This window comes from Megascapheus bottae, chromosome 3, assembly GCF_031878675.1.
Source record: "Megascapheus bottae isolate mThoBot1 chromosome 3, mThoBot2.hap1, whole genome shotgun sequence".
Taxonomy (NCBI): Eukaryota; Metazoa; Chordata; class Mammalia; order Rodentia; family Geomyidae; genus Megascapheus; species Megascapheus bottae.
The window spans coordinates 73466641-73490479 of record NC_143511.1 but is presented as its reverse complement, the minus strand read 5'-3'; the positions used below and the strand labels follow the sequence as shown (position 1 = coordinate 73490479).

General features: G+C 43.3%; 2 protein-coding genes across 2 annotated transcripts; one reads left to right on the top strand and one right to left on the bottom strand.

The window, feature by feature from the left end:
* Positions 1–1402: 1402 nt before the first annotated feature.
* Positions 1403–17864, bottom strand: C3H9orf43 (chromosome 3 C9orf43 homolog). Its single transcript, XM_090329377.1, has 14 exons — positions 17818–17864; positions 15076–15274; positions 14816–14966; positions 12381–12432; positions 10997–11097; positions 8861–8921; positions 7509–7684; positions 6499–6649; positions 6133–6184; positions 5504–5643; positions 5271–5319; positions 3580–3653; positions 2179–2245; positions 1403–1967 (listed from the first exon to the last, which is right to left on the bottom strand). The coding sequence occupies exons 1-14, from the start codon at positions 17848–17850 to the stop codon at positions 1648–1650; spliced, it is 1626 nt and encodes a 541-aa protein (XP_090185503.1). The 5' UTR covers positions 17851–17864; the 3' UTR covers positions 1403–1647.
* A 482-nt stretch (positions 17865–18346) lies between these two features.
* On the top strand, positions 18347–20079 carry Pole3 (DNA polymerase epsilon 3, accessory subunit). The gene is made up of 4 exons (XM_090330471.1): positions 18347–18774; positions 18873–18958; positions 19287–19405; positions 19652–20079. The coding sequence occupies exons 1-4, from the start codon at positions 18709–18711 to the stop codon at positions 19822–19824; spliced, it is 444 nt and encodes a 147-aa protein (XP_090186597.1). The 5' UTR covers positions 18347–18708; the 3' UTR covers positions 19825–20079.
* Positions 20080–23839: the final 3760 nt, after the last annotated feature.

Sequence of the window (23839 nt, the reverse complement as noted above, 5' to 3'; positions counted from 1 at the left end):
GGCTGGCTTTGAACCTCAATCCTCAGATCTCAGCCTCCTGGGTAGCTAGGATTACAGGCATGTGCCACTGCGCCTGGCCCAGTAAGATTCTTATGGCCAATTTACCAGCAAAAGGTCAGAAGTGGAACTGTGACACAAGTTATAGAGCACTAGCTTTGGGCAAAAAGATCAGAGACAGTATCCAATCCCTGAGTTCAAGCCCCAGGACCAGCATACCAAAAAAAAAGATACAGATAAATTAGTATAGACAAAATTAAAGCTATAAATGCCTATATTTTAAAAAGAAAATAAAGACCTCAAGTCAGCAACTTCTCCTCTCACTTAAGACATTGAAAATAGAAGCAGGAAGACAGCTAAAAAATGAAAGTAAGAAGGGGGGCACTGTCGTGGAGGGCCAAAAGGTGAGCCAATGCCAGCAGTGGTGTTGACTAGACACTATGTTGAAATGAACTAGACAATGTGTAGGTAGGGACAGTACTGGGAAACCCCAGTTTAAAAGTTCTTAAGGATGAAAACACTTTTAAATCCTGTCCCCCCAAAAAAGGGGGCTCCTGAGGTTCTAAAATTCTGAGTATGTCTAAGCATTATTGAGATTTCCTGCAAAGCCAGCACTTTAGAAAATAGAACATTGAGCACTTCCAAGCTAACGAAAGTCCAATACCACATATATGGAACACAATGAATATTATTTGATGGTGATGTGGACCCCATCTCAAAAGAAATAATTTCAGGAAATGAGAGGGAAATCTAGAAATACAGTAGAGGAGTATCCCATATCAGAGCTTTAGAAAAAGAGATAAACAGATACTAAATAAAAGCAGAGATTGACTTTGTCTTGTGTGATTGTTGCTCTTAATGCACTGTTACTTCTCTTTTGTTGCCCTTTGGTTAATCTCACATTGTTATAGTATCTGACTTTGTTACCTGGTATATTGTATATAGGTTTATTTGTTTATTTGAAATAGGAAAAGGAAGGGGGGAAAACAAGATGATTGGGAGGGGGTGGGGGGGAAAATGGGTACAAAAACATGAGAGGGGATGTCAGTTTGTGAGAAGTGATGTACCCTCTGTCTGGCAAATGTAACTGTGACCGCTCTATACATTACAATAATATATATATATATATGTATATGGTGGGGAGTTTGGCCTAGTGGTAGAGTGCTTGCCTAGCATGCATGAAAACCTGGGCTTGATTGGGTTCGATTCCTTGGTACCACATACATAGAAAAAAGCCAGAAGTGGTGCTGAGGCTCAAGTGGTAGAGCTCTAGCCTTGAGAAAGTCCAAGGACAGTGCTCAGGCCCTGAGCTCAAGCCCAGGACTGGCAAAAAAAAATGACAACAAAAATATATATAAGCATTAAAAAAAAAACAGAGATTGAGTCTTTTGCAGTAGTTGTGTTTAATGACTAAAATTATTCTGACCCTAGTGGAGAAATCTCCCATGCTTACAAGGGGCTGGATGCTTTCTTGCTTGCCTGCTCAGAAGTGAGTAGCACAAATAAATAAGGCAGGATCTCTAAACTTGGGCCCTAGTAAAAGCTCAGGAAAGTGAAAGTCCCTCCCTTCTCTGCCCTGTGTCGAAAGTTGCTGCCTTCAGTAGGCCAATCATCCTGCCAGGCCAAGGCTGCCCCAAGCGGTGCCTTTGGCTATCCCTCCAGAGATTCCTCACTCTCTAGCCACCAGGTTTGGCTCTTTTCTTCCTCCTCAGCAGCAGCCTGAATTATCCTCAGTAGTTTGAGTTCAGGGTTCCAGCCAAATTCATTCGGACTCTCTGAAAAGTTGGTAAAGGTGGTCGCTTGGCTGGCAACTGGACCTTGTGATACATCCTGCTCAGCAGGACCAGGTTCTGTGTAAGAATATTCTCCCTCTTGCTTCGTAGCACTAGATCCTGTGGGCGAGTAGTCTGTCTTTAGCTCCGTGGGACTAGTTTGTCTCTTAGAGACTTCTACATCAGAAGCAACAGTACCTGAAAGAAGATTCATCCATTAATTATACCTGTAGCCTTCTCCCAAACAACTGACAAGTGGAATACAGACAAGGAAAGGCCAAATGGCTCTAGGATGTGTGTGAAGGCTGAAGATTGTACCTTCTGGGAGCTAAGCCATCCAGGCCAACAGAGGCTCAGCTTTCCCTCCCCCTTGGACATGAATGAACCTTCCTCTACCCTAAGGACTTACTTTCTGAGCTGGAGTAGAAAGCCATGTAGTGTTCAAGGTCATTCATCACTGAGTATGCCATAGAACCCTAAAATCCGTGGGAATATAACAAGAAAAGGTGACTTTAGACCTTAGAACACTAAAAGGATTTTTCTAAACTATGCTTAGTGTGGAGAAATTAACATCTAAGACAGTAAATACCTGGCTCCCAGGACTGAAGGCATGCCTGTATCACACATCCTTTGCTTTCCGGGCTGATCAGATGGAGCCAGAGCCCACTTCCCCCATTTGCTGTCAGTCAGTAAAGGTGGACCATCTCCACAGAGGCTACCACCACAGCTCCTTTGCTCCTCTCTAGAAGAGATGCCATCTATTTACAGGCTGGTGGATCTGGACTCGACTGTGACTCTTCTCATCAACAAAGGATGGCAGAAGTGACACTGTTGTAGTTCCAGGCCTACTACTTCACAAAATGAAGTGGTATCAATAAGCTCAAACAAACTGCATGGAGAGGCATCCAAAGAGACCCAAGGGAACGGCACGCTGTACTGACTGAGTAACTTCAGGCAAGAATAGAATGAGGGTCCACTCAACCCACAAGTTCATTAGAAATAGCAACTCCCACAGGGCACAAGCAGCTCATGCCTATAATCCTAGTGACTCTGGAGGCTGAGCTGAGAATTACAGTTCAAAGCCAGCCCTGGCAGTAACATCCATGAGATTTTTATTTCCAATAAACCACTAAAAAGCCCAGAAGTGAAGGTGGGCTCAAGTGGTAGACTGCTAGCCTTGAGCAAGAAAAAAAAAAGAAGAGCCCAGGGACAGTATGCAGGCTCTGAGTTCAAGCCCCAGGACCAGAACAAATGAAAGAAAGAGAGAGAAGAGAAGTGGGAGGGGGAGATAAGGGGAGGAAAGAAAGGAGGGAGGGAGGGAGAGAGGGAAGGAAAGAGGGAGAAAGAGAAAGAGTAAAAGGAAGAAAAGAGGGAGGGAGGGAAGGGAACAGGAAGGGAGGAAAAGAGAGAGAGAAAAGAAAGAGCAAGAAAGAAAGCAAGCAAGCAAGAGAGAAATAAAGAAAAGAAAAAAAGAATGAGGGGCCAGTAGTGTGGCCTAGGGGTAGAGTGTTTGCCTAGTATGCACAAAGCCCCATGTTTAATTCCTTGGTACCATATACATAGAAAAAGCTGGAAGTGATTCTGTAGCTGTAGCTCAAGTGGTAGAGTGCTACCCTTGCGAAAGCTCAAGGACAGTGACTAGGCCCTGAGTTCAAACCCCAGGACTTGCACAAAAACAAATAAAATGTATTTGTTTTTAAAAAGAAAAGAAAAATGAATGAAGCACTATGGCTTGGACTGTGGAGTGCTTTGTTACACAGGAAGAAACAACTGACAGTGACCCCTGGCAGAAATCCTCCCACATGTTCACCATTTTCAAAGATTGTCCTTTCTCCTTCTGTGCCAGCTTCTGTTCACTTTCGTGATCTTGTGGAGTTGTATGACCTAATAATTACAAAATAATTGTAGAGTTGTGTGACCTAATAATTACAAAATGATTATCATTTTCTTGATGCTTTATATTCCATTATTGAACTTCTAATTGATCCCTAGTCTACAAGTGAAATCCCCCTCCAGGACAAGATCAAACCTTAGCCAGGGACTAGTGGCTCACACCTACAATCCTAACTACTCAGGAGGCTGAGAACTGGAAGATCACAGTTTGAAGACATTCCAGACAGAAAAGTCTGTGAGACTTTATCTCCAAACAATCAGCAAAATACCAGATTGTAGGTATGGCTTAAGTAGAAGAGTTACCAGCTATGAGCAAAAAAGTTGAACTAGAGCCTAAGGCCCTGAGATCAAGCTCTGATACTGGCACAAATAAACAAAAACAGACCAGACTTTGATGGCAGATGAAAAAGACTTAGCCATTTTTAATTCCTTTTTTTGTTGCTACTCTTTTTTGTTTTTCAATTTCCATATACACAAAAATGTTACATCTACTTATGGGATGCCTTGTGATGATTGAATACACATGTATACTATGTGAGGTCTTCTGAGTGATAATCACATCTGCTATAGAATTAGAGATGATGGCAAAGTATGTGTTCAAATACCCAGGAGTCCTCTATGGAGCATGAGAGATGGGCACTGCACATCATCACAGTTGCAAGAGAAATTGGACTCTGTTTCAGTTTATGTTTCAATTCATGACTTCTCTTGCCAGCTTGAATGGCCAGAAAATGTTGGCCTCTTGCGCCATCTCTAATCTACTCATATTACTTCTGGAAAAAAAGGCTCTAGTCTTACATTCCTTTTGCACCAGCTCTGTCCCTCATCTTTCCTTTCTCAAATTCCCTTTCTGTACATGAACTTTTTATGTGAAAAGACAACCACCCTTCAATTGGGCCATAAGCACTGATTCTCACTTAGATGCATACTGAGAGGGCTAGACAGCTTTAAGACAACTCTGCTGGGCACGAGGGCTCACACCTGTCATCCTAAACTACTTAGGAGGCTGAGGTCTGAGGCATGTGGTTTGAAGCTAGCCAAAGTAGGAAAGTCCATGAGACCCTTATCTCTAATAAATCATCAAAAATCCAGGGGTGGAGCCACGGCCCAAGTGGTAGAGCATTAGCCTTGAGCAAAAAACTAAGGTCCTGAATTCAAGCCCCGTTATTGACATGAATAGAACCGAATAACAAAATAAAACAAGACAATGGAGGTTTGAATCCCAGTAGCAGAAATTCTGACCTGATTGCTCTGGGGTACAGCCTGGTTACTGAGTATTTACAGCTTCTAATTGGTGTTGGTGGAGGGACAAAGTTCAAATGCATGTGCAGTCTATGAGAAGCCTCTATCCACCTTGGTTAGCCAGCAGAATACCCACAGCCAGGTTGAAATGATGAGTATTTACTAATCAGCCATGATCCTGCCAGATGACTTTGCACAGACTATTCCCACTCCCAGGAATCCTTTTCCAGGTCAAGAAAACTCAGACGTGCTCAGGATCTAACTCAAAAGCCATCTCTTGTGTGAATTCCTCAACTCAGTAAGGAAGGACAGAGATCTTCTCTAATAATGTGGCTCAAAAAGCAAGAATGTCAATCGAATGCTTACGTGAAGTTCTCTGTGTCCCCAAGTCACTCTGGACTTCCTTTTCTTTCTCCTAAAATCCATGAGGACAAACAACATTAGAAGGTTGGAAGTAAGAAAATGTATACAAAGCAGTTGGGAAAAAAAGACCTTAAGGGTTGTGTCCATGAGCAAACAGGAAAATGCCCCCCCCACCCCCACCCCCATCCCCACCCCCGGCCCCATGAGAACTTCTTCCCATGGCAGGCTGCACTTACTTCCTGCTCCTGCATGCCCTTGGGCATCTTCAGCTTCTGTCCTCTCTGCTTTTTAACTGGAGTGTTCACCAGCCTCTTCTGAGGATGTTGCTGAGGCGACCACTGGTACCCCATCTGTGGGAGCTGCTTCTTCTGGAAACCTGGCAAGCAAAGGGCCAGCTCCATTGTCCTCTCTGTGAGGGTCCACAACTCCCTGCAGGGCCACTTTCTATGGCCTGCCTGGCTCTATGACTCTGCCTCACTGGTCAGGACACCAAGCTGGGTGCACAGCCTCCTGAAATTGGACTTTCCTGAGTTCTATACAGGGCCTTGAAGCACTGTAACCACAGTATGACGTAATGGGGATCAAGTTAAAAATGGAGATGGGGGCGTGTCTGGGAGTTTGGCCTAGTGGTAGAGTGCTTGCCTAGCATGTACGAAGAACAGGGTTCGTTTCCTAGGTACCACATGCATAGAAAAAAGCTGGAAGTGGTGCTAAGGCTCCAGTGATAGAGCTCTAGCCTTGAGAAAGTCCAAGGACAGAGCTCAGTCCCTGAGTTCAAGCCCAGGACTGGCAAAAAAAAAAAATGGAAATGGGGGAACAGGGAGAGAGGAGGTACCCAGAATTCCACCAGCACTAGAATCTCTACCTTGTTTCTTCTGTGACTTCTTCAAATGTTCAGGTTGTTGCAATGAACGCCTCTGAAGGAAAAGAAGTATACTTATTCATCTAGTGAACAAGCATGTTTTGGAAATCCCACATTTTGCAGCATCATCACAGAGGCTATAAAGGAAGGAAGAGATATGGGAAAGGAGGAGCAGAAGAAATCAAGATATTGTTCTCCTCATCCCTTTCCCCTCACCGGCTTTCACCTACATACAAGCTCAGCCTTCTGTGGGGCCTGGATCCAGAGCCGTAGAATGGAGAAAGGGAGCAGATGCCCAGGCTCGGGGTCCCCTGGGGAGCTGGGGGATTTGCATGTGGGCCCCTTCCCTTGGGACATCCTGGCTCTTACTTGCAGTGTGAGGCGGTGTATAGTTAGAAACATCTTAGAAGAAATCGCACTACCAGGTCGAGCCTTGTCCAAGGGCAGATTCTTTTTCATCATGGCTAATTGCATCTTCATGTCTGAACCAGACACGTCTTTATCCACATCTGGCAAAAGGCTGAAGAGGACAAGCAGACAATTATTAGTAAGTAACAGCTCTTCCCCAAGAGTGTGGCTCAAGAGAAACAGAGCCAGACAGAGAGAGAAAGAGACAGGGACAGAGAAAGGACTCTAAATCTGCAGACATTTCCACATCAGATGCCCGTAGGTGTTCATCCAGCATCACCTTCCACCATCAGAGATGTGTTTACCAACCACACTGGTAAGGGCAACACTTTGAGCACAGGTCCTGTAATCCCTGTTAGGCACTAAAGAAAATAAAGCTGAGGGCCAGAAGTGTGGCCTAGTAGTAGAGTGCTCGCCTAGCATGGATGAAGCCCCAGTCCAATTCCTTGGTACCACATACACAGAAAAAGCCAGAAATGGTGCTGTAGCTCAAGTGGTACAACGGTAGCCTTGAGAAAGCCCAAGGACAGTGCCCAGGCCCTGAGTTCAAGCCCCAGGACTGGCGGGAAAAAAAAAGAAAAGCAAAGAAAAGCTGAAAGAAGCTAAAGAACTTACTGACATTCATAAAGCCAGTTAAGATTCAAAATGAAACTCACAGGTTATTACACTCTAAATTACATAGACTATTCTACCTCTCCCTTATCCATAATTCATCTACACACAGAGAAGAGAATAATGCCTACATCCAGAAAGGGGTTAAATGGCAGTGCACAGATGTTCTTAGCCCAGGGCCTAGCAGATGGGAAGTGGTCACGAATGGTGGTGACAAGGACCATCCTCCTTGTCTAAGACTTCAGTAAGTGGGGTAACAGCTGGCTCCCTGCCCTGCTCAGGAAAGGTACCCTGCATAGATGCCCCTCCGCTTCTCTGAAGCGCTGGACTCCAGCTCCCCAAGGTTCTGCAGCACTCACCATTCCTCCAGCAGATCCTGAGGTACCCCATCACGGTGGGCTGAGTCAGGTGCAGATGGTGACGTCAGTCTCTCAAGCATGTGTACTGGGGAAGGCGGATGCATCGTCTCCTGTGGGGTTTTTGACTCTGTCGAGAAGTACTGACTTCTAGAGAGTTGCTGAGGTGGCTGGCTTTTCTGGAAGAGAAGCATTCTCCTTAAGCCCATTTCTTCCCACCAACATCTCACCCTGACATGGGAAGCTCCTTGTTTAACAAGACCCACTCCAGCCAATTCCACTTCCTCTCCACCTGCAGTTCTTTAATTTGAAACATATGGAGATTGTTTCATTTTTTTCCAGAGAAGGCATTCATTTATTCACTCAGAAAACTAACAAGCTTGTCTCTGTGCCAAGTGCAAGGGTGGAGAGGGGGCAGATTCAACTAGTGAAATGGAGGGAGTCACTACTCTCATTGACATAAGTCTCTGGTGGCTCTGTGAGTTATCCCAGGTCATATTTACCCACTAATAGCAAAATTAGAGCTGAAACCCAGGTCTTATACCTCCCGGTCCATTGGAATTCTATCCCAACACTTGGAGAATAGTTTGTTTGGTTTGAGGGTTGGGGGTTTTTTAATTACATTTTTTATATTTAAGTAGTTGTACAAGTTACCATTCAATAAATCTGTTTCTAAGTACAGTGCATCTTGACCAGCGTCACCTTCATCATTCTCTTCATCCCTCCCAACCCAAACCTCCCCTCAGTTTTCTTAAGTTTCATAAGATATGCATTGAATACTGACTGCTTTCTTAGGGAATTGTATGTGTGTTTGCGTCTGTGTGTATATCTATATTTGTGTGTCTGTGATGTCTGTGTCTGTGTGTGCTGCTACCAAGGCTTGAACTCAGGGGCCAGGTGCTATCCTTGAGCTTGTTTACTCAAGACTAGCATTCTGCCATTTGAGACGGAAGCTACACTTGCAGTATTTTGGTGGCTAACAGGATATACAAATCCCAAGGACTTTCCTGCCTGGTCTGGCTTTGAACCATGATCCTTAGATCTCAGCCTCCTGAATAGCTAGGAGTATAGCTGTGAACTACCAGCACCTGGTAGAATAGTATTTAACTGACCAAAATACCCATCGGCTCTTTCTCTCATCTCTTCAAGACACCCTTTATCTTCCTTGAGGGAACAGATAGGGAAAGGAAGTCTGGAGAGATATAGTAATTATTCCTGAGAAAGGAATTTCTTTGGTAGACTTGTACATTTAGAGAGCAATCAGGGCTAGAGTAGGATAAGGGAGAACTTAAAAAAGAATTTAAAAAGCCTGGTAAAGTAATATCATAAAGGATTAGACAAGACATCAAACTTACCCCTGGTAATTTCTTTTTTGCTCTCGTCCTACGCTGACAAGCAGATGATTTTTCAACTGAGCTTGAAATAAGAATAGCCATAAATTATTTCTCAGACATCTTAAAGAGAGGTAACAAAGACATTTGTGAAAAAATGACCATGAAAATTCCTACTTAATACTCAAAGATGGCTGGTTGGAAGCCAGCAGTACCAGCTACCCAGACACCTGCTCTGAAATAGAGCCCTCAACCTCACATCAAAATTCAGTTTCCCAATATTTTTTTCTGACAATCTAGCGATTTGTGCTGGGACCAGGGCTCAAACTCAGGGCCTCGTGCTCTCATTCAACTTTCTTGTTCACAGACGATGCTCAACCACTTGAGCTACACCTCCAGTCTGGCATTTTGCTAGTTAACTAAAAATAGAATCTCACAGGTTTTTCAGACCAGCCTACTTGCAACCATAATCCTCCACATTTGAGCTTCTTGAGAAACTAGGATGGCAGGCATGAGCCACTGGCAACAAGCTTAATAATTTATTTTCATGGCATGAATTTAAGTAAGGAATTATACACTTGACATGATTATGTTTGTAATGTCTTCTCCCTCCCTGCATATAATTCTAGGAGAATAGAGACTAATTTATTTGGTTCCTCACTGGATCCTTGCCTCTTATTCCAGAGGAGGTAGTCATAAGTTAGGGCATCCAGCCCATAGCCTCCTGAGTAGATTGCAGGTGTGAGCCATGGTGCCCAGCTTACAAGGTTATGTTTATAAAAAAAAAAAAGAAATGAAAAGGAAATTCTTGAGGCTGGCATGAGAAAATAACTGACAAAACTGGGCTATTTACGAAGCTGAGAGATAAGAATTACAGTTTGAAGCCAGCCCAGGTAAGAATGTGAGACTATCTCTAATGAAAAATTCAAAAGTGGAACTGTGGCTCAAGTGGAAGAGCACTAACCTTGAGCAAAACAGTTCAGGGACAGCACCTATGCCCTGAGTACAAGATCCAGGACTGGCAAAAAAAAAAAAGAAAGAAAGAATGCAAGCAAGCAAGCAAAAAAAAAGAAAGAAAAATGACTGATTAAAAGAAATTATAGGGCCAAGAGTTTGGCCTAGTGGTAGAGTGCTTGCTTAGCACTCTAGACCCGAGTTCAATTCCTCGGTACCACATACATAGAAAAAAGCCAGAAGTGGTGCTGTGGCTCAATGGTAGAGCTCTAGCCTTGAGAAAGCCCAAGGATAGGGTTTAGGCCCTGAGTTCAAGGCCCAGGAATGGCAAAATAATAATAATATTTTTTAAAATAAGACAAAAAGAAATTCTATTACTTAACAAGAATAGGAAAGCTTCACCAGTCATCAAAGACTAAACACTTTTCCCATAGCTGTCAATCCTAGCAAGCCTTTGGGCCTTTGCCTAATGATCTCCGTCATGTCCTGCTGTGTACACAAGTCCTACAAGCTATTCATTTTGTACCACTGTCCTGAGCCTCGGGTTGAGAGCAGAGGTTCAAATGCTTCACTGAAAGCTCTTTCACTGGATGCCTTGAGTTACTTAATTCCAATGCACTATCCACTGCTCCATGTAGCCACCTCTGGGTTGCTTTGAAAGAAAAAGAAAAACTGCCCAGCCCTTGTGGCTCATACCTGCAATCCTAGCTGCTAATCAAGAGACTGAGATCTGAATATTTGGGTTTGAAGCCAGCCCAGACAGATATGTCTCTGAGAGGATATCTCAAATGAACCAGCAAAATGCCAAACTGAAGGCATGCTTTAAATGGTAGAGCATCTGCCATGAATAAGACAATAGAGAAAAAAACAAGTCCTTAACTTCAAAACCCAGTACTGCCAAGAATAGAAGATAAACTAGTAAAGAGAGAATTTATTCCTTAACCTAATTTCACAAATAAATTAAGTTCTGGCATATGTTTTTTTTACTGCTTTGCAGAATATGACATAGAGAAGACTCACACTGTGATCTCAAGATTAATTAAGATAGAATTTCTGGGTAGTAAAATGCAGAAGCAGGACATAAGGCCCACTTCCTCTGCTTGGCCTCTGGCTGGAATGGAGATCATCAAAGAGTCCTGAAAAGGAATAAGAGGAAGTACGAAACAGAAAGGTCAAAGTTTTCCAAGTTCTACATATGGTACTCACCTCTCTTTCTTCTCTACCACTTTTGGGATCCAGACTACAACCATATTTCTGGCAACTTCAGAGCAAGGTAGTTCTGTTCCGTTAAAATTCAATATCGAAAGCTAATAGAAAGATATAAAAAAAAATGGCTTAAGATGTTAGGCTCTTGCTGATAATCTTGCTTGTGTCTCAAGACTATAGGTATTCAAGGGGCTGATATCTGAGGATCGAGGTTCAAGGCCAGCCCAGACAGAAAAGTTCATGAGACTTTTTTTTGCTAGTCCTGGAGCTTGAACTCGGGGCCTGGGGCACTGTTTGGGGGCTTTCTCGAGGCTAGCGCTCTATCACTTGAGCTACAGCTCCACTTCAAGCTTTTTCTGTGTATGTGGTACTAAGGAATCTAACTCAAGGCTTTATGAATGGTAGGCAAGCATTCTACCACTAGGCCACGCTCCTGGCCCCCATGAACCTTTTAATGAGCAAAAAGCCAGAAGTGGAGCTACTGCTCAAGTGATAGTATACTAGTCTTGAGTTGAAAAACACTAAGCAAGAATGAGAATACCAGGCCTTGAGTTCAAGCCCCAGTACACGCACACACACACACACACACACACACACACACACACAAAAATAAGTAAAAGTGGAATACTAGGATAAACCAAAATAGAAAAAAGATTAGATTATCTTCCCCATAAATATTTTATAGATTATCCCAAGTTTTTGCTACAAAATCTATTATTTTTGCCAGTCCTGGGCTTGAACTCAGGGCCTGGGCACTGTCCTTCGGCTTTCTCAAGGCTAGCGCTCTACTACTCTAATCATAGTACCACTTTCAGCTTTTTCTGTGTATATGGTACCAAGGAATTTAATCCAGGGCTTTGTGCATGCTAGGCAAGCACTCTTCCACTAGGCCACCCTCCCGGAAACACAATCTATTTCTTATATGAATACTTTTAATAGTTTGAAAGTCAGGGGCCAGCAGAAAAGTTCAGGGACAGTGGCCAGGCCCTGAGTTCAAGCCTATGACTAACAAATAACTAAATACATGTTTGAAAGTCATCAGAACAGATGACCTTAAGGTCCAATTTAGGTTTGATATTACAGAATTTTAATTTTCTGACAATGAGATGACTGCTTTGCTTTGTTCCTAATCAGGAAACAGTAAAGTCTCACTTAAAACAAACCTTCACAAACCAATCCCTCTTGTGCCTGGGATTTTGAAACTCAATATAGCATGTAGAGCTGTTATATTGTAGAGTCTAACACAGAGTAAGTCACAATATTAGACAGCTTCATCATTATTCCAGCTACTGAGATCCTGAGAAACAATGTTAAAAGCAAACTAGTTTCTTCCCACAAGCAAGGAGAAAATGTAGAGGAGTTACCTATTTTTTTCACAACTTACTTTTGGAAACTTAATCTGATTCACCGCTTTTTTGTCAGGTAAACTCTGAAGCCTAAAAAAGTGAGAATATTTATTCTGCTTAAAATGTAATGAAATTCTGATACATAACTACTCCATAGATGAAACTAGAAAACACTATACCAATAAAAATAATCCAGACATAATAAGACAGAATGAAGAGTTATGGTTTAATGGATGAACTTTCTGTTTGAGATGATAAGAATCCTGGAAATGGATAGTGATAATGGTCGAATAGCATGGTGAATATATAGTATGTAGCCAATTAGCTACATAAGAATGGTAAAAACTACCAAGTGCTGCCGGCTCATACCTATAATCCTAGCTACTCCAGTGGATAAATTCTGAGGAACACAGTCCAAAGCCAATTTGGGCAGAAAAGTCAGTGAAATGCTAATCTCCAGTTAACCAGTAAAAATCCTGAAGTGGAAGTGTAACTCAAGTGGTAGAACACTAGCCTTGAGAATAAAACAAGAAGCAAGACTATGAGTATTCAAACCACACACACACACACACACACACACACACACACACACACACACACACACAAGAAAATTGTAGCCAAGCATGGAAATATGTGACTATAATCCTAGCACTTGGGAAGCTGAAGTAGAATTGTGAATTCAAGGCCACCCTGGATTATAATGGACCATTTTAGGCTCTATTGGGCTACATAATAAGACCTTGACTTAAAAAAAAAAAAGAGGAAAAATTATCAATTATATCTCCCACAATAATAAAGATACTATCATTATTTTCTAGTTACTTTTATAAATGAAAGAATAATGCAGAAGCATATAATAAATTTCCAACTTTTAGCCTGATTTGTAAAGCCCCTCTTTCATTCTTGCTGGATGGTCCAGACACCCAGTTTAGTAATACTTGAAAATTTTCTTTTGAGCCAGTGCAGTGGCTCACGCCTGTAACCCTAGCTACTCAGGAGGCTGAGATCTGAGAATCAAGGTTCAAAGCCAGCCCTGGCACAAAAGGACCTGAGACTCTTATCTCCAGTCAACCTCTAGAAAACGGGAAGTGGGGCTTGGCTCAAGGGTAGGGCAGTAGCCTTGAGCTGAAAAGCTTAGGGACAAGGCCCAGGCCCAGGGGTAGGGTGGTAGCCTTGAACTGTAGAGCTCAGGAACAGCACCCAGGCCGAGTTCAAGTGCCATGGCCCACACACAAAAAAAAATTCTTTTGCTGGGCACAAATGGCTTACATCTATAATCCTAGCCGCTCAGGAGGCTCAGATGTAAGGATCAAGGTTCAAAGCCAGCCAGGACAGTAAAGTCTATGAGATTCTTATCCCCAATTAACAAGAAGGGATACTATGACTCCAAGTGGCAGAGCACTAGCCTTCCAGCCTTGAGCAAAAGAACTCAGGGACAATGTCCAGGCCCTGAGTTCAAGCCCAACCACTGACCAAAACAACAACAAAAAAAGGATTTATTCTGTCCTTCAAGCCTTTGTAAATGCTATTCTTATTGTTTAAAACTCTCTTCCAGCTCCTCTTCCACACACAACCACCACTTCAGCAGACAGCTCAAACTTCGGATGTTGGCATCAATTGCCACTTTATAGATGAGAGTGCCTGAGTTAGGAACCGCCAGGCAGCAGTCTTTGCTGGCACTGAAAAGACTGGAAGAGAGCGAAGGAAGGGGTGAATTCTTTCAAAAAGAAATGTACTCATTAAGCCGGGCACATGGCTCACGCCTGTAATCCTAGCTACTCAGGAGGCTGAGATCTGAGGATCAAGGTTCAAAGCCACACAGGCACAAAAGGACCTGAGACTCTTATCTTCAATTAACCTCTAGAAAATGGGAAGTGGGGCTTGGCTCAAGGGTAGGGTGGTAGCCTTGAGGTAAAGAGCTCAGGGACATTGCCCAAGCCCAGGGGTAGGGCGGTAGACTTGAGTTGAAGAGCTCAGGGACAGTGCCCAGGCCGAGCTCAAGCCCCAAGACCCACAAAAAAAAGAAAAAAAGAAAGAAAGAAAGGAAGGAAGGAAGGAAGGAAGGAAGGAAGGAAGGAAGGAAGGAAAGAATGAAGGTACTCATTACCTGACATATAACTGTAACCCTTCTGTACATCACCTTTATAATAATAACAAAAACAAAAATAATTATGATAAAAAAGAAAAGCCCTGAGGTGAAGCTCTGGTACAACATATGAATATATGTAAAGCTAATCCCCCCAAAATGAATTTCATTCTTTAAACCACCCAGTCTATAGCCCAAATTATCCAAATCCTAAAACAAGCAGGTATGTTTTCTGTTTGTTTCGCTCTACTTAGTCACTACTTCTTTAAATAAATGAGTATTTCCCTTTTTGTTCAGATTTCTTAAAGCCTACTGTGAGGGTAAGGGAAAATCATAAAGTAGAATTTGGAGACATCAGTTTACTAAGGCAATTTCATGATAATTTACCTGCTGGGATGCTTGGATTTAAGCTTTGAACCCTGAGACAATGAAGAACAAGTCTTACTGAAGGGGAGGTGAGACAACTGTCGGTGAGCAAGTCTCTTGGCATGCAAGCTAGAATCTGATATGTTCACAATAGTGACCACTGGGAGTTTACCTGAGAAAGCAGACCAAAAGGAAAAATGGAATATGTTACACAGAGAAAGGGAGCCAAACAGAAATCGTTTAAGGACCTTGGACAAAGAAGGCAGAGCTAGCTCATTCACCTTCAGCATCCAGGGGAGATTTGCCAGGTACTCCCATGATTCGAGGATGGCCCCTTTCAATGCGATGAATAGATGCCCAGCATTGGGGATGCTGACAGACAGCCTGTTCACAGGTGGTTTCATCCCACTGGCTGTCATCTGGCAAATTCATAACCATCTGGAATTTAGGACTATAGCCATTCCTGTAGTTCTCTAGTCTCTGGACAGTGAAGAATCACATAAATGAGGGGAGAGGGTTATTGTACAGTAGCCATGTAGTCTAGGTCCTAACTGGGATTCAAATCATAAAATATTTAAAATATAAGTTTGTTTTTATTACCATTTCATAAGTCAGGTTTTGAGTATATTTCTTTTTTTTTCTTTTGGCCACTCCTAGGACTTGAACTCAGGGCCTGGGCACTGTCACTGAGCTTCTTTTACTCAATGCTAGCTCTCTATCAGATGAGCCACAGTGCCACTTCTGGCTTTTTTTATGTATGTGGTACTGAGGAATCTAACCCAGGGGTTCATGCATGCACTACTACTGAGCCACATTCCCAGCCCCATCATAAAATATTTCTATGAAACCCATTTAGGTAAATGATGGTCCTAGAATAATTCAGGACTGGTAACAAATATATATATGAAAATATCTCAGAACAAGGTCAATAGAAAGTTTTGGGAGCAACAGGTGTCCTGGTTGAACATTTAACAGCCCAAATATCTGGACTTAAGCAATCTAATCTTTATTTTCCTCATCTGTAAAATGAAATAAAAGTCTGTCCTAATCACTACAAAAATTAGTCTGTAGGGCTGGGAGTTTGGCCTAGTGGTAGGGTGCTTGCCTAGCAGGCACAAAGACCAGGGTTCCATTCCTTGGTACCACATACATAGAAAAAGCCAGAAGTGCTGCTGTGGCTCAAGTGGTAGAGCTCTAGCCTTGAGAAAACCCACGAACAGTGCTTAGGCCCTGAGTTCAAGCCCTGGGACTGGCAAAAAATCATTTGTGGGCCTTAAAAAGCTTGCCATACAATTCAGAATAAATGTTGGCACCCTTTTTTTTCCCTTCATTAACCACCAGTGAGAAGAGGTCACCATTTCAGAAAGCCTTATCAAAATACAACCAACAGAAATGTTTTTGATGGCTCAGACTTTTGGAAGATGTGCTTCAGTTTTCAATATACTATAATTTTTTTTTTTTGCCAGTCCTGGCCTTGAGCTTAGGGCCTGAGCACTGTCCTTGGACTTTCTCAAGGCTAGAGCTCTACCACTTGAACCTCAGCACCACTTCTGGCTTTTTTTCTATGTATGTAGTACAAGAAATTAAACCCAGGTCTTCGTACATGCTAGGCAAGCACTCTACCACTAGGCCAAACTCCTGGCCCCAATATACTGTAACTCTTATGAAGCAGGTAAGACATCCACCAGTCGTGAATGGATTTGTTCAAACTGCAAATCACTGGATTTGCCATTGCTTCTCAGGTCATTATCTTTCTATTTACTGGCTGTATGGCTTTCCAAGTGACTTCATCCTTCTCGGACTGCTTTCAGCAAGAGCAGATGTCTTAAAAGAGGATTGTAGAAGTATTAAATGAGATAGTGCACTATTGTGCTTGATAAATATTCTCTTCCTCTAAGATGTTTTTGGCAACTGCTACCACCTTGTTCCCAAGAACTTTTTTTTTCACTGTGCTAGTATTAGGAGCTTTAACTCAGGGCCTGGGCACTATCCCTTAACTTTTTTCACTCAAGGCTTGTGCTTTACCACTGGAGCCACAGCTACACTTCCAGCTTTTCCATTTTTCCATGAGATAATTGTGTAATGGATTTTGCTTCCTAGCATGATTTTGAACACTGGTTCTCTGATCTGAGCCTTCTAAGTAACTAAGATAACAGATATGAGACATCCATGCCTAGTTTACTTTCTAAGGACATTGCTCATTTCACATTTGTTGAGTACAAAATACTCATGGAAAACAATAATAAACTAATTCCTTCAGAACTACTTATAACAACTCAGGTCAGAGATAACCAACTATTGGTCTGGGATTACACCTGACCTATGACTTGCTTGGTAGGCACTTTGAGCTAGTATTTTAAAACTGGAATAGTCCATAATGTCCAGATTTCTGATTCTTCTTAGAAATCAAAATGTCTGGCAACATGGGACCAAATAAAGAGCAAGTGACTGGAACTGAACAGCTACTGATGTCTTCAAGCCAGGTCTGTTCTGTACAAGAGCAGAGTGCTCCATACTAGACCAGTGTCTAACTGAAGTAGTTTCCATGGGAATTTATTATTGTAATGCTCTGTTCTTTTTCTCCAAATGGAGAAATACATTTCTGTAATCATGTCTCCACAATTCCTGCTTTCTAGCAGAAAAACAAGAGCCCTAAGACTGTATATTTCAAGGAGGAGAAAAGCAGCATTACAATGTTCTCAGTAGGAAAATTTCTATGCAGTTAGATATGAAAAAAAATACGAACTAGGGGTACATGGCAAGTGCTAGAGTGCTTGCCTAGCTAGTAAAAGGCCTTGTGTTCAATCCCCAGAATGGAGACAGATGGGGGAGTAAAGCTGACATGAAAATAATATATCTTAGATCGCCAATGCAAAACCTGGGTATTGATTCTTCCTGGAAACGATGCTCGATGAACCAATTCCTGAATTAAAAAGTAAATACAATGTTAACAGGGGTGATTTCTGAATGCTTATGTAACGTTGCATTACTCTTTGAAGCTGCCCTTCTCGCCTCTCCGTTACCTGTCCGGGCTGCATTGCACTCGGAGATTTCATCAGGTTCTTCTTGTTATCGTCAGCGTTGTTAGTTCACAGTAAAAACAGCAAAACTACCTAACACTTAATACGATCATGATAAAGTTTCGAGGCAAGAAGGATGGACAACAGCTCCAGAAGAGTTGAAAGAAAAAAAAAAAAAAGGTCGTCGTTTCATTCCAGACGAGGAAAAATTTTGGGGACTCCTGTTTGGAGGACCAAATCAGATAACGGAATCCTGTAGGGACCCCGCCACCAAGCGGGGTGAGGAGGCCCCGCCCATCTGACGCGCCTACGTCGGGAAAGGCCCCGCCTCCCAGGCCCGCCTCCTTCAGGAGAGGCCCCGCCTATCACGCCTCTTTAGGGAAAGGCCCCTCCTATCAACCCGCCTTCGTTAGGAAAGACCCCGCCCAGTCGGCTCTGGGCACGCCCTCGCCATGCACATGCTAAGCTTCCTGGCCCGGTAGTCACCTGCCCGGTAGCAGCGCAAAGCACGACGGGGAATGAACGGAAGCCTCACTGCCACATACTTCGTTTGGCCCAAAAGCTCCAGACACGGTGATGATGGAAAGCAAGCGCGCGCGCACGCATCCACACAGAGTTTGGGGAGAACATGAACACAAAGTTGGCTCAGACGGAAACCCCAATGGGCCAAAAATGCTGAGGTCTGAAAAGGTCCGACGCGCTGACCAGAGGAGGGGGCGGGCCTAGGACAGGAAGGAAAGTGTGGTGCGCGGGGCACTGTGGGACATGGTGAGCAACGTGGGGTGAGACGGAAACCTCGGAGGACCAAACTTCAGCGACGCGGGAAGTCCGGACACTGTGGTACCCTGAAGAAGGAGGCCTGGGGCGGAGGAAGCTCGGGCCCCTGCGGTGGCGATGGCGGAGAGGCCCGAGGACCTGAATCTGCCCAACGCGGTCATCACTAGGATTATCAAGGAGGCGGTGAGTTGCTTGGGCTGGCGGATAGGTTAGGGCGAAGGAGCGGGCCGGCGGGAAGCAAGTCGTGCTGGCGTTCGTGTTTCACCTCCTCCCCCTTCCAGCTCCCGGACGGAGTCAACATCTCCAAGGAGGCCCGGAGCGCCATCTCCCGCGCCGCCAGCGTCTTCGTGCTGTACGCCACGTCCTGGTGAGTGCGGCCGAGCGACCCAGAGCTCGGCCGGAGCGCGGAGACCGCCTGCCTCCCCAGTTGGTAGCTTGACATACACAGACTCCAGGGGTGAATCCGTGGAGGAGGCAGCCACAGCCCTCCTGCACTTTCTACATGTTCTGGAGCAAAATAACACGATTTCTGCCTTCGCCCTTTGTGCAGGGAAAAGAAGGACTTACTGGTGTCACACAAAAGCCCATGTATCTAAGATGTACACGGCTCCCTCGTCCCCCCTGTGCGTGTACGGGTTTCCATTACTCCAACCTGGTGGGAGAGAGTCGGCCAGCCTGTGATCTCTTTCTTCCAGTGCCAATAACTTTGCGATGAAAGGAAAGCGCAAGACACTCAATGCCAGCGATGTGCTCTCCGCCATGGAAGAGATGGAGTTCCAGCGGTTCGTTACCCCCTTGAAAGAAGCTCTAGAAGGTATCCACCCTTCTGCGTTCTGAAACATGAACATGTGTATCCTCTGTACTCTGATCACCTAGTCTTGAGGCTTTCAGTATAGTTACCTGGAGGTCCAGTGAGCTAGTACTGAGGTGGACTCCACACAGATTAGATGGTACCATCGTATTTGGGAGGCTGAGCTCCTTCTGTGGTATTTTTTATTTTATTATATGATGAAGCTAGTTGCTAGTTCTGCCTTCTAATCCCATTTGTCTTTTCTAACAGCATATAGGCGGGAGCAGAAAGGCAAGAAGGAGGCATCAGAACAAAAGAAGAAGGACAAAGACAAAAAAACAGATTCAGAGGAGCCAGACAAGAGCAGGGATGAGGACAATGATGAAGATGAAGAAAGGCTGGAAGAGGATGAGCAAAATGAAGAGGAAGAAGTAGACAACTGAATAGAGTAGGGTGGACAGGATGGCATCCTAGAAGATACCATCTTGAAATGTCTTGTGTTTATATGAAGCTTTTCTCTGCTGGGTAAATGGTCTTAGACACAAGTGCCTGGGATCAAAAACTGAGTAAAATTATCCCAGACTTGGAGCATCCGAATAGCAGAATCCTGTTTTGCTTGATTGGTCTGAAAGTTATGATGTTCTAGTAAGGAGGATTCTGAATGCTGATTAAATTGGCCAAGTGACATCTTTTATTTACTGAAGTGTATGTTTAAATAGTGTTTTGATCCCCTATTTCCCTGTTCCTCCATAAAAGTAATAATAATTTCCATGCTGCTAGCTGTGTTCCAGATTACGGAGGCAGTGAAGGCTCAGGAAAATTTGGGACTTTGATCATGGTCAGCCCATGTTTGATTGTACAATATTTGGCAATACAGTAGTCACTTATTAAGCATGGTCAGGAGGCTGGGACCGTAGCTCAGTGATAGAGCATTTGCCTAGCATGTGCCGCGATGGATGGTCCTGGGTTCCATCTCTAGCACCAAAGAAAGAATAGTAATCTGAATGTTTCTGCTTTAGGAAACTACCAGAATGCTGGGAGAATAATGAAATCCAGTCTGTCGTCTCTTTATTTGACACAGTGACATTAAGCTTTGCTTTTCCGCTAGGCCCACTTTGCTTGCAGCTCTTCCTTATGACCTTTCCATTTGACTTGCTGAGGTAGCTGCACTCTGGCTACTTATATGCTGTCAAAATAGCAGTGTAGATTGAAGTTGGTCCTGCAAAGGTGCCATGTTTGTCTTACAGAACACATGACTATTGCTACATGTATCTCACCCCCCAACCACTGTATAGCTTTAGAATTATCACCTCCTGGAAGGTGTAAAATCCCAGGCTTTTTCTGGCCCTAGACTTGTGACCAGCTCTAGACTTTCTCCTAGACATAATTTTCTCCCTCTGTGCTTCTCTCTTCTTGTTTCTTTTTACCTCTCTGCTTTCCATTCCCACTTTGTTTGCCAGTCTAGGTACTTTGAATGCCTGCTTATATCCCAAGGTGCAGATTCTTCTGATTCCCTAGTGTCATGTCATTAAAATGGTTTTATAAAATTCAACTTTAAGGGAAATCTGATGGTGCTCAGGAATCATACACATACCCTCCTTTAACTGCTTCTAAAGTACCTGTGTTGGGTTTTCTTAGTCTTCTCTTCCATTCAGTATTCCAAGCATGTTCTTGTCTTACTTGAGCGCTTGGGATTGTCAGGTAGTGTTATATAGCTGGACACTTGTTAGATGAATACAATGAAAAGTTTGTTGATAAGTAACAAGACTTTTGAGAAGATTGTAATGTTTTATATAAATAAAGAATTGTTGTTTAAACTGATGAGTCCTAGAGTATGGCTTTGGAGACGACCCACTGATCACTCCATACAGTACTTGGAATATGGACTGGCCAGCCCTTTGTAAGCAAACACTGGGGCTTGCATGACCTTGGATGACCAGTAGGTGTTGTACTTTTCAGTACCACAACAATTGCTTTTGGTGACTTGCATATTTGCAACTGCTTTAAATGCTTTAAATCCTATATAGTAGCATTGCTGTTACCTCCTTTTTTAACCTCTCTCTCTTCCTCTCCCTTTCCCCCCCCCCCCTTCTTTTGTGCTGGTCCTCAGGCTTGAAATCATGCCCTGGGCATTTGTTTCTGAGGTTTTGTGCTCAAGGCTAGCATTCTGTTATTTGGAGCCATAGCTTCATTTCCAGCTTTTTGACAGTTAATTGGAGATAAAAAGTGTCACAGAGTTTCCTGCTTTAGACTGGCTTGAACCACAGTCCTCAGATTTCAGACTCCTGAGTGGCTGGGATTATGGATATGAGCCACCAGCACCCAGCTTTAACCTCTGCTGTTTCTTAAACACAGCTCTACTCCCTCTCCAATCTACATAGTTATCAGATTGCAAGTCAGATTGTAAAAGTTACATTGGGCATGATAGCACATGCCAGTAATCCAAGCACTTGAAGATCATTTGAAACTGTATGGCAGCTTGTGCCACATACTGAGACCCTTTCTCAAGAAAGATGTCATGAAGAGTAGGTCCACTGGTCACTTCAAGTGACTTTTTTTCCCCCTTTCTTAACTCCCACCACTCCAAGCTAATCCCTGAAGTCTCATCTGGACTCTGATTTCCTTTGAGCTCAGTTTCCAGCCCCATCTCTGTATCCTCTAGTTTCCTCTCAGTATTAGTTGACAACTGGATCCCCCTGTAACATGACTGGACTACAATCCCTACCTGCTTCCTGTGAAATAAAATCTATACTTTAAACTGTAAGGCAGGCTCACCAACATCTGTTCTAACCTTTTACTCTCCTAAATAACACTATTAGTGTTCTAGTCAAGAATGAGTCAGAAAAAAAATCCATATGAATTGTGTTTATCCTGCTCCATCCCTTACCAAACTTAAAGAAAAATGTTGCTGATTTAAAGCTACAGAGTATACCAACTAAGAGAAATCTTAGGACAGCCATCAGTTTTTCCCAAACACATTTCATTCTCTAGTAGTGGGATTAGGGATGGGGTGGGGCAGTATGGGGATTTGAACTCTGGCTCTTGTGCTTGATTGGCTGGCACACCAGCCACACCTCCAGCCCTCTTTATTAGACTAGGAGAATGTTATGCCTTTAACAAGGCCATACATGCCCACAGATTGTAATCCATCTGAATATTAAAAGGATTTCTAAGCTGGGTGCCTGTGGCTCAAGCCTCTAATCCTAGCTACTCAGGAGGCTGAGATCTGAGAATCACAGTTCAAAGCCAGCCCAGGCACAAAAGTCCAAGAGGCTCTCATCTCCAATTAGCCACCAGAAAACCAAGAAGTGGCACTGTAGCTCAACGGGTAGAGTGCTAGTCTTGAGCTGAAGAGCTCAGGGACAGGACACAGGCCCAGAGTCAAGCCCCACAACCAACCAAAAAAAAAACACAACAACAACAAAAAAAAGGACTCCTACACAGCCTAGTCCTGCGTTTTTACCAATAAGTTGAGGCTTTTTTAGAGAGAAATGATTTAAAATCTTACCACCAATTTATGAAAATTGGGATCACGTCCCAGTAGTCTGGCATGGTTATGGCTTTGTTTTGTTTTGTTTTGCCAGTCTAGGGACATGAACTCAGAGTCTGAGCACAGTCCGTGGGCTTTCCTCAAGGCTAGCACTCTACCACTTGAACCATAGCACCACTTCTGGCTTTTTCTGATGTCAAGTGGTACTGAGGAATCAAACCCAGGTCTTTGTGCATGCTACGCAAGCACTCTACCACTAGGCCAAACTCCTGGCCCCTGGCTTTTGTTTTAATAAACATTTTGTCTTGGAGTAATTTTAGATTTACAAAAAAAAAAAGTTACAAAGAGTAGAAAGATTATATACTCCTTATCCACCTTTCCCCTCATGTTAACACCTTTCAGAACTATGGTAACTTGGTCAAAATTGACAAAAAATTAATCTCCCTATTCTGGTATTTCACCAGTCCTACATATCCTTTTTCCCTTAACAGCAATGTGTAGAATATCAGATTGTATTTAGTGGGGTTTTGTTAAAGAGTTGCAAAAAATCACAAAACATAAAATGAAATATTCTTAAGTGAACAAGTTGGTGTTACACAAACAGTATCTTTAGTTTCAAGACATTTCCCAGGCCTTCATAACCACCAAACTGCTTTCTGCCTCATTTCTGGTCCCATAAATCTCTCCAGATTCTTGCTGCACCTGCACAAGACCAAAACCACCACCTCTAGTCAGATTTTAATGTACCCATCATTGTCCTGTCTGAAGCCCCTGTCAGATTTGGAAGGGTTTTTTGTTGTTTTGATTGGGTTTTTTTTTTTTGCCTGTTTGTTTTTTAATTCTCCTGTCTCTTCATATTCCATCTCCCAACCCATGGCACAGATTAGGTTCTGAGTAAATTAGTTATGCTGGATTAATTTTTCACTGAAATGAGAAAACAGTCTGATGCTGAACTCAAGAACTCTAAA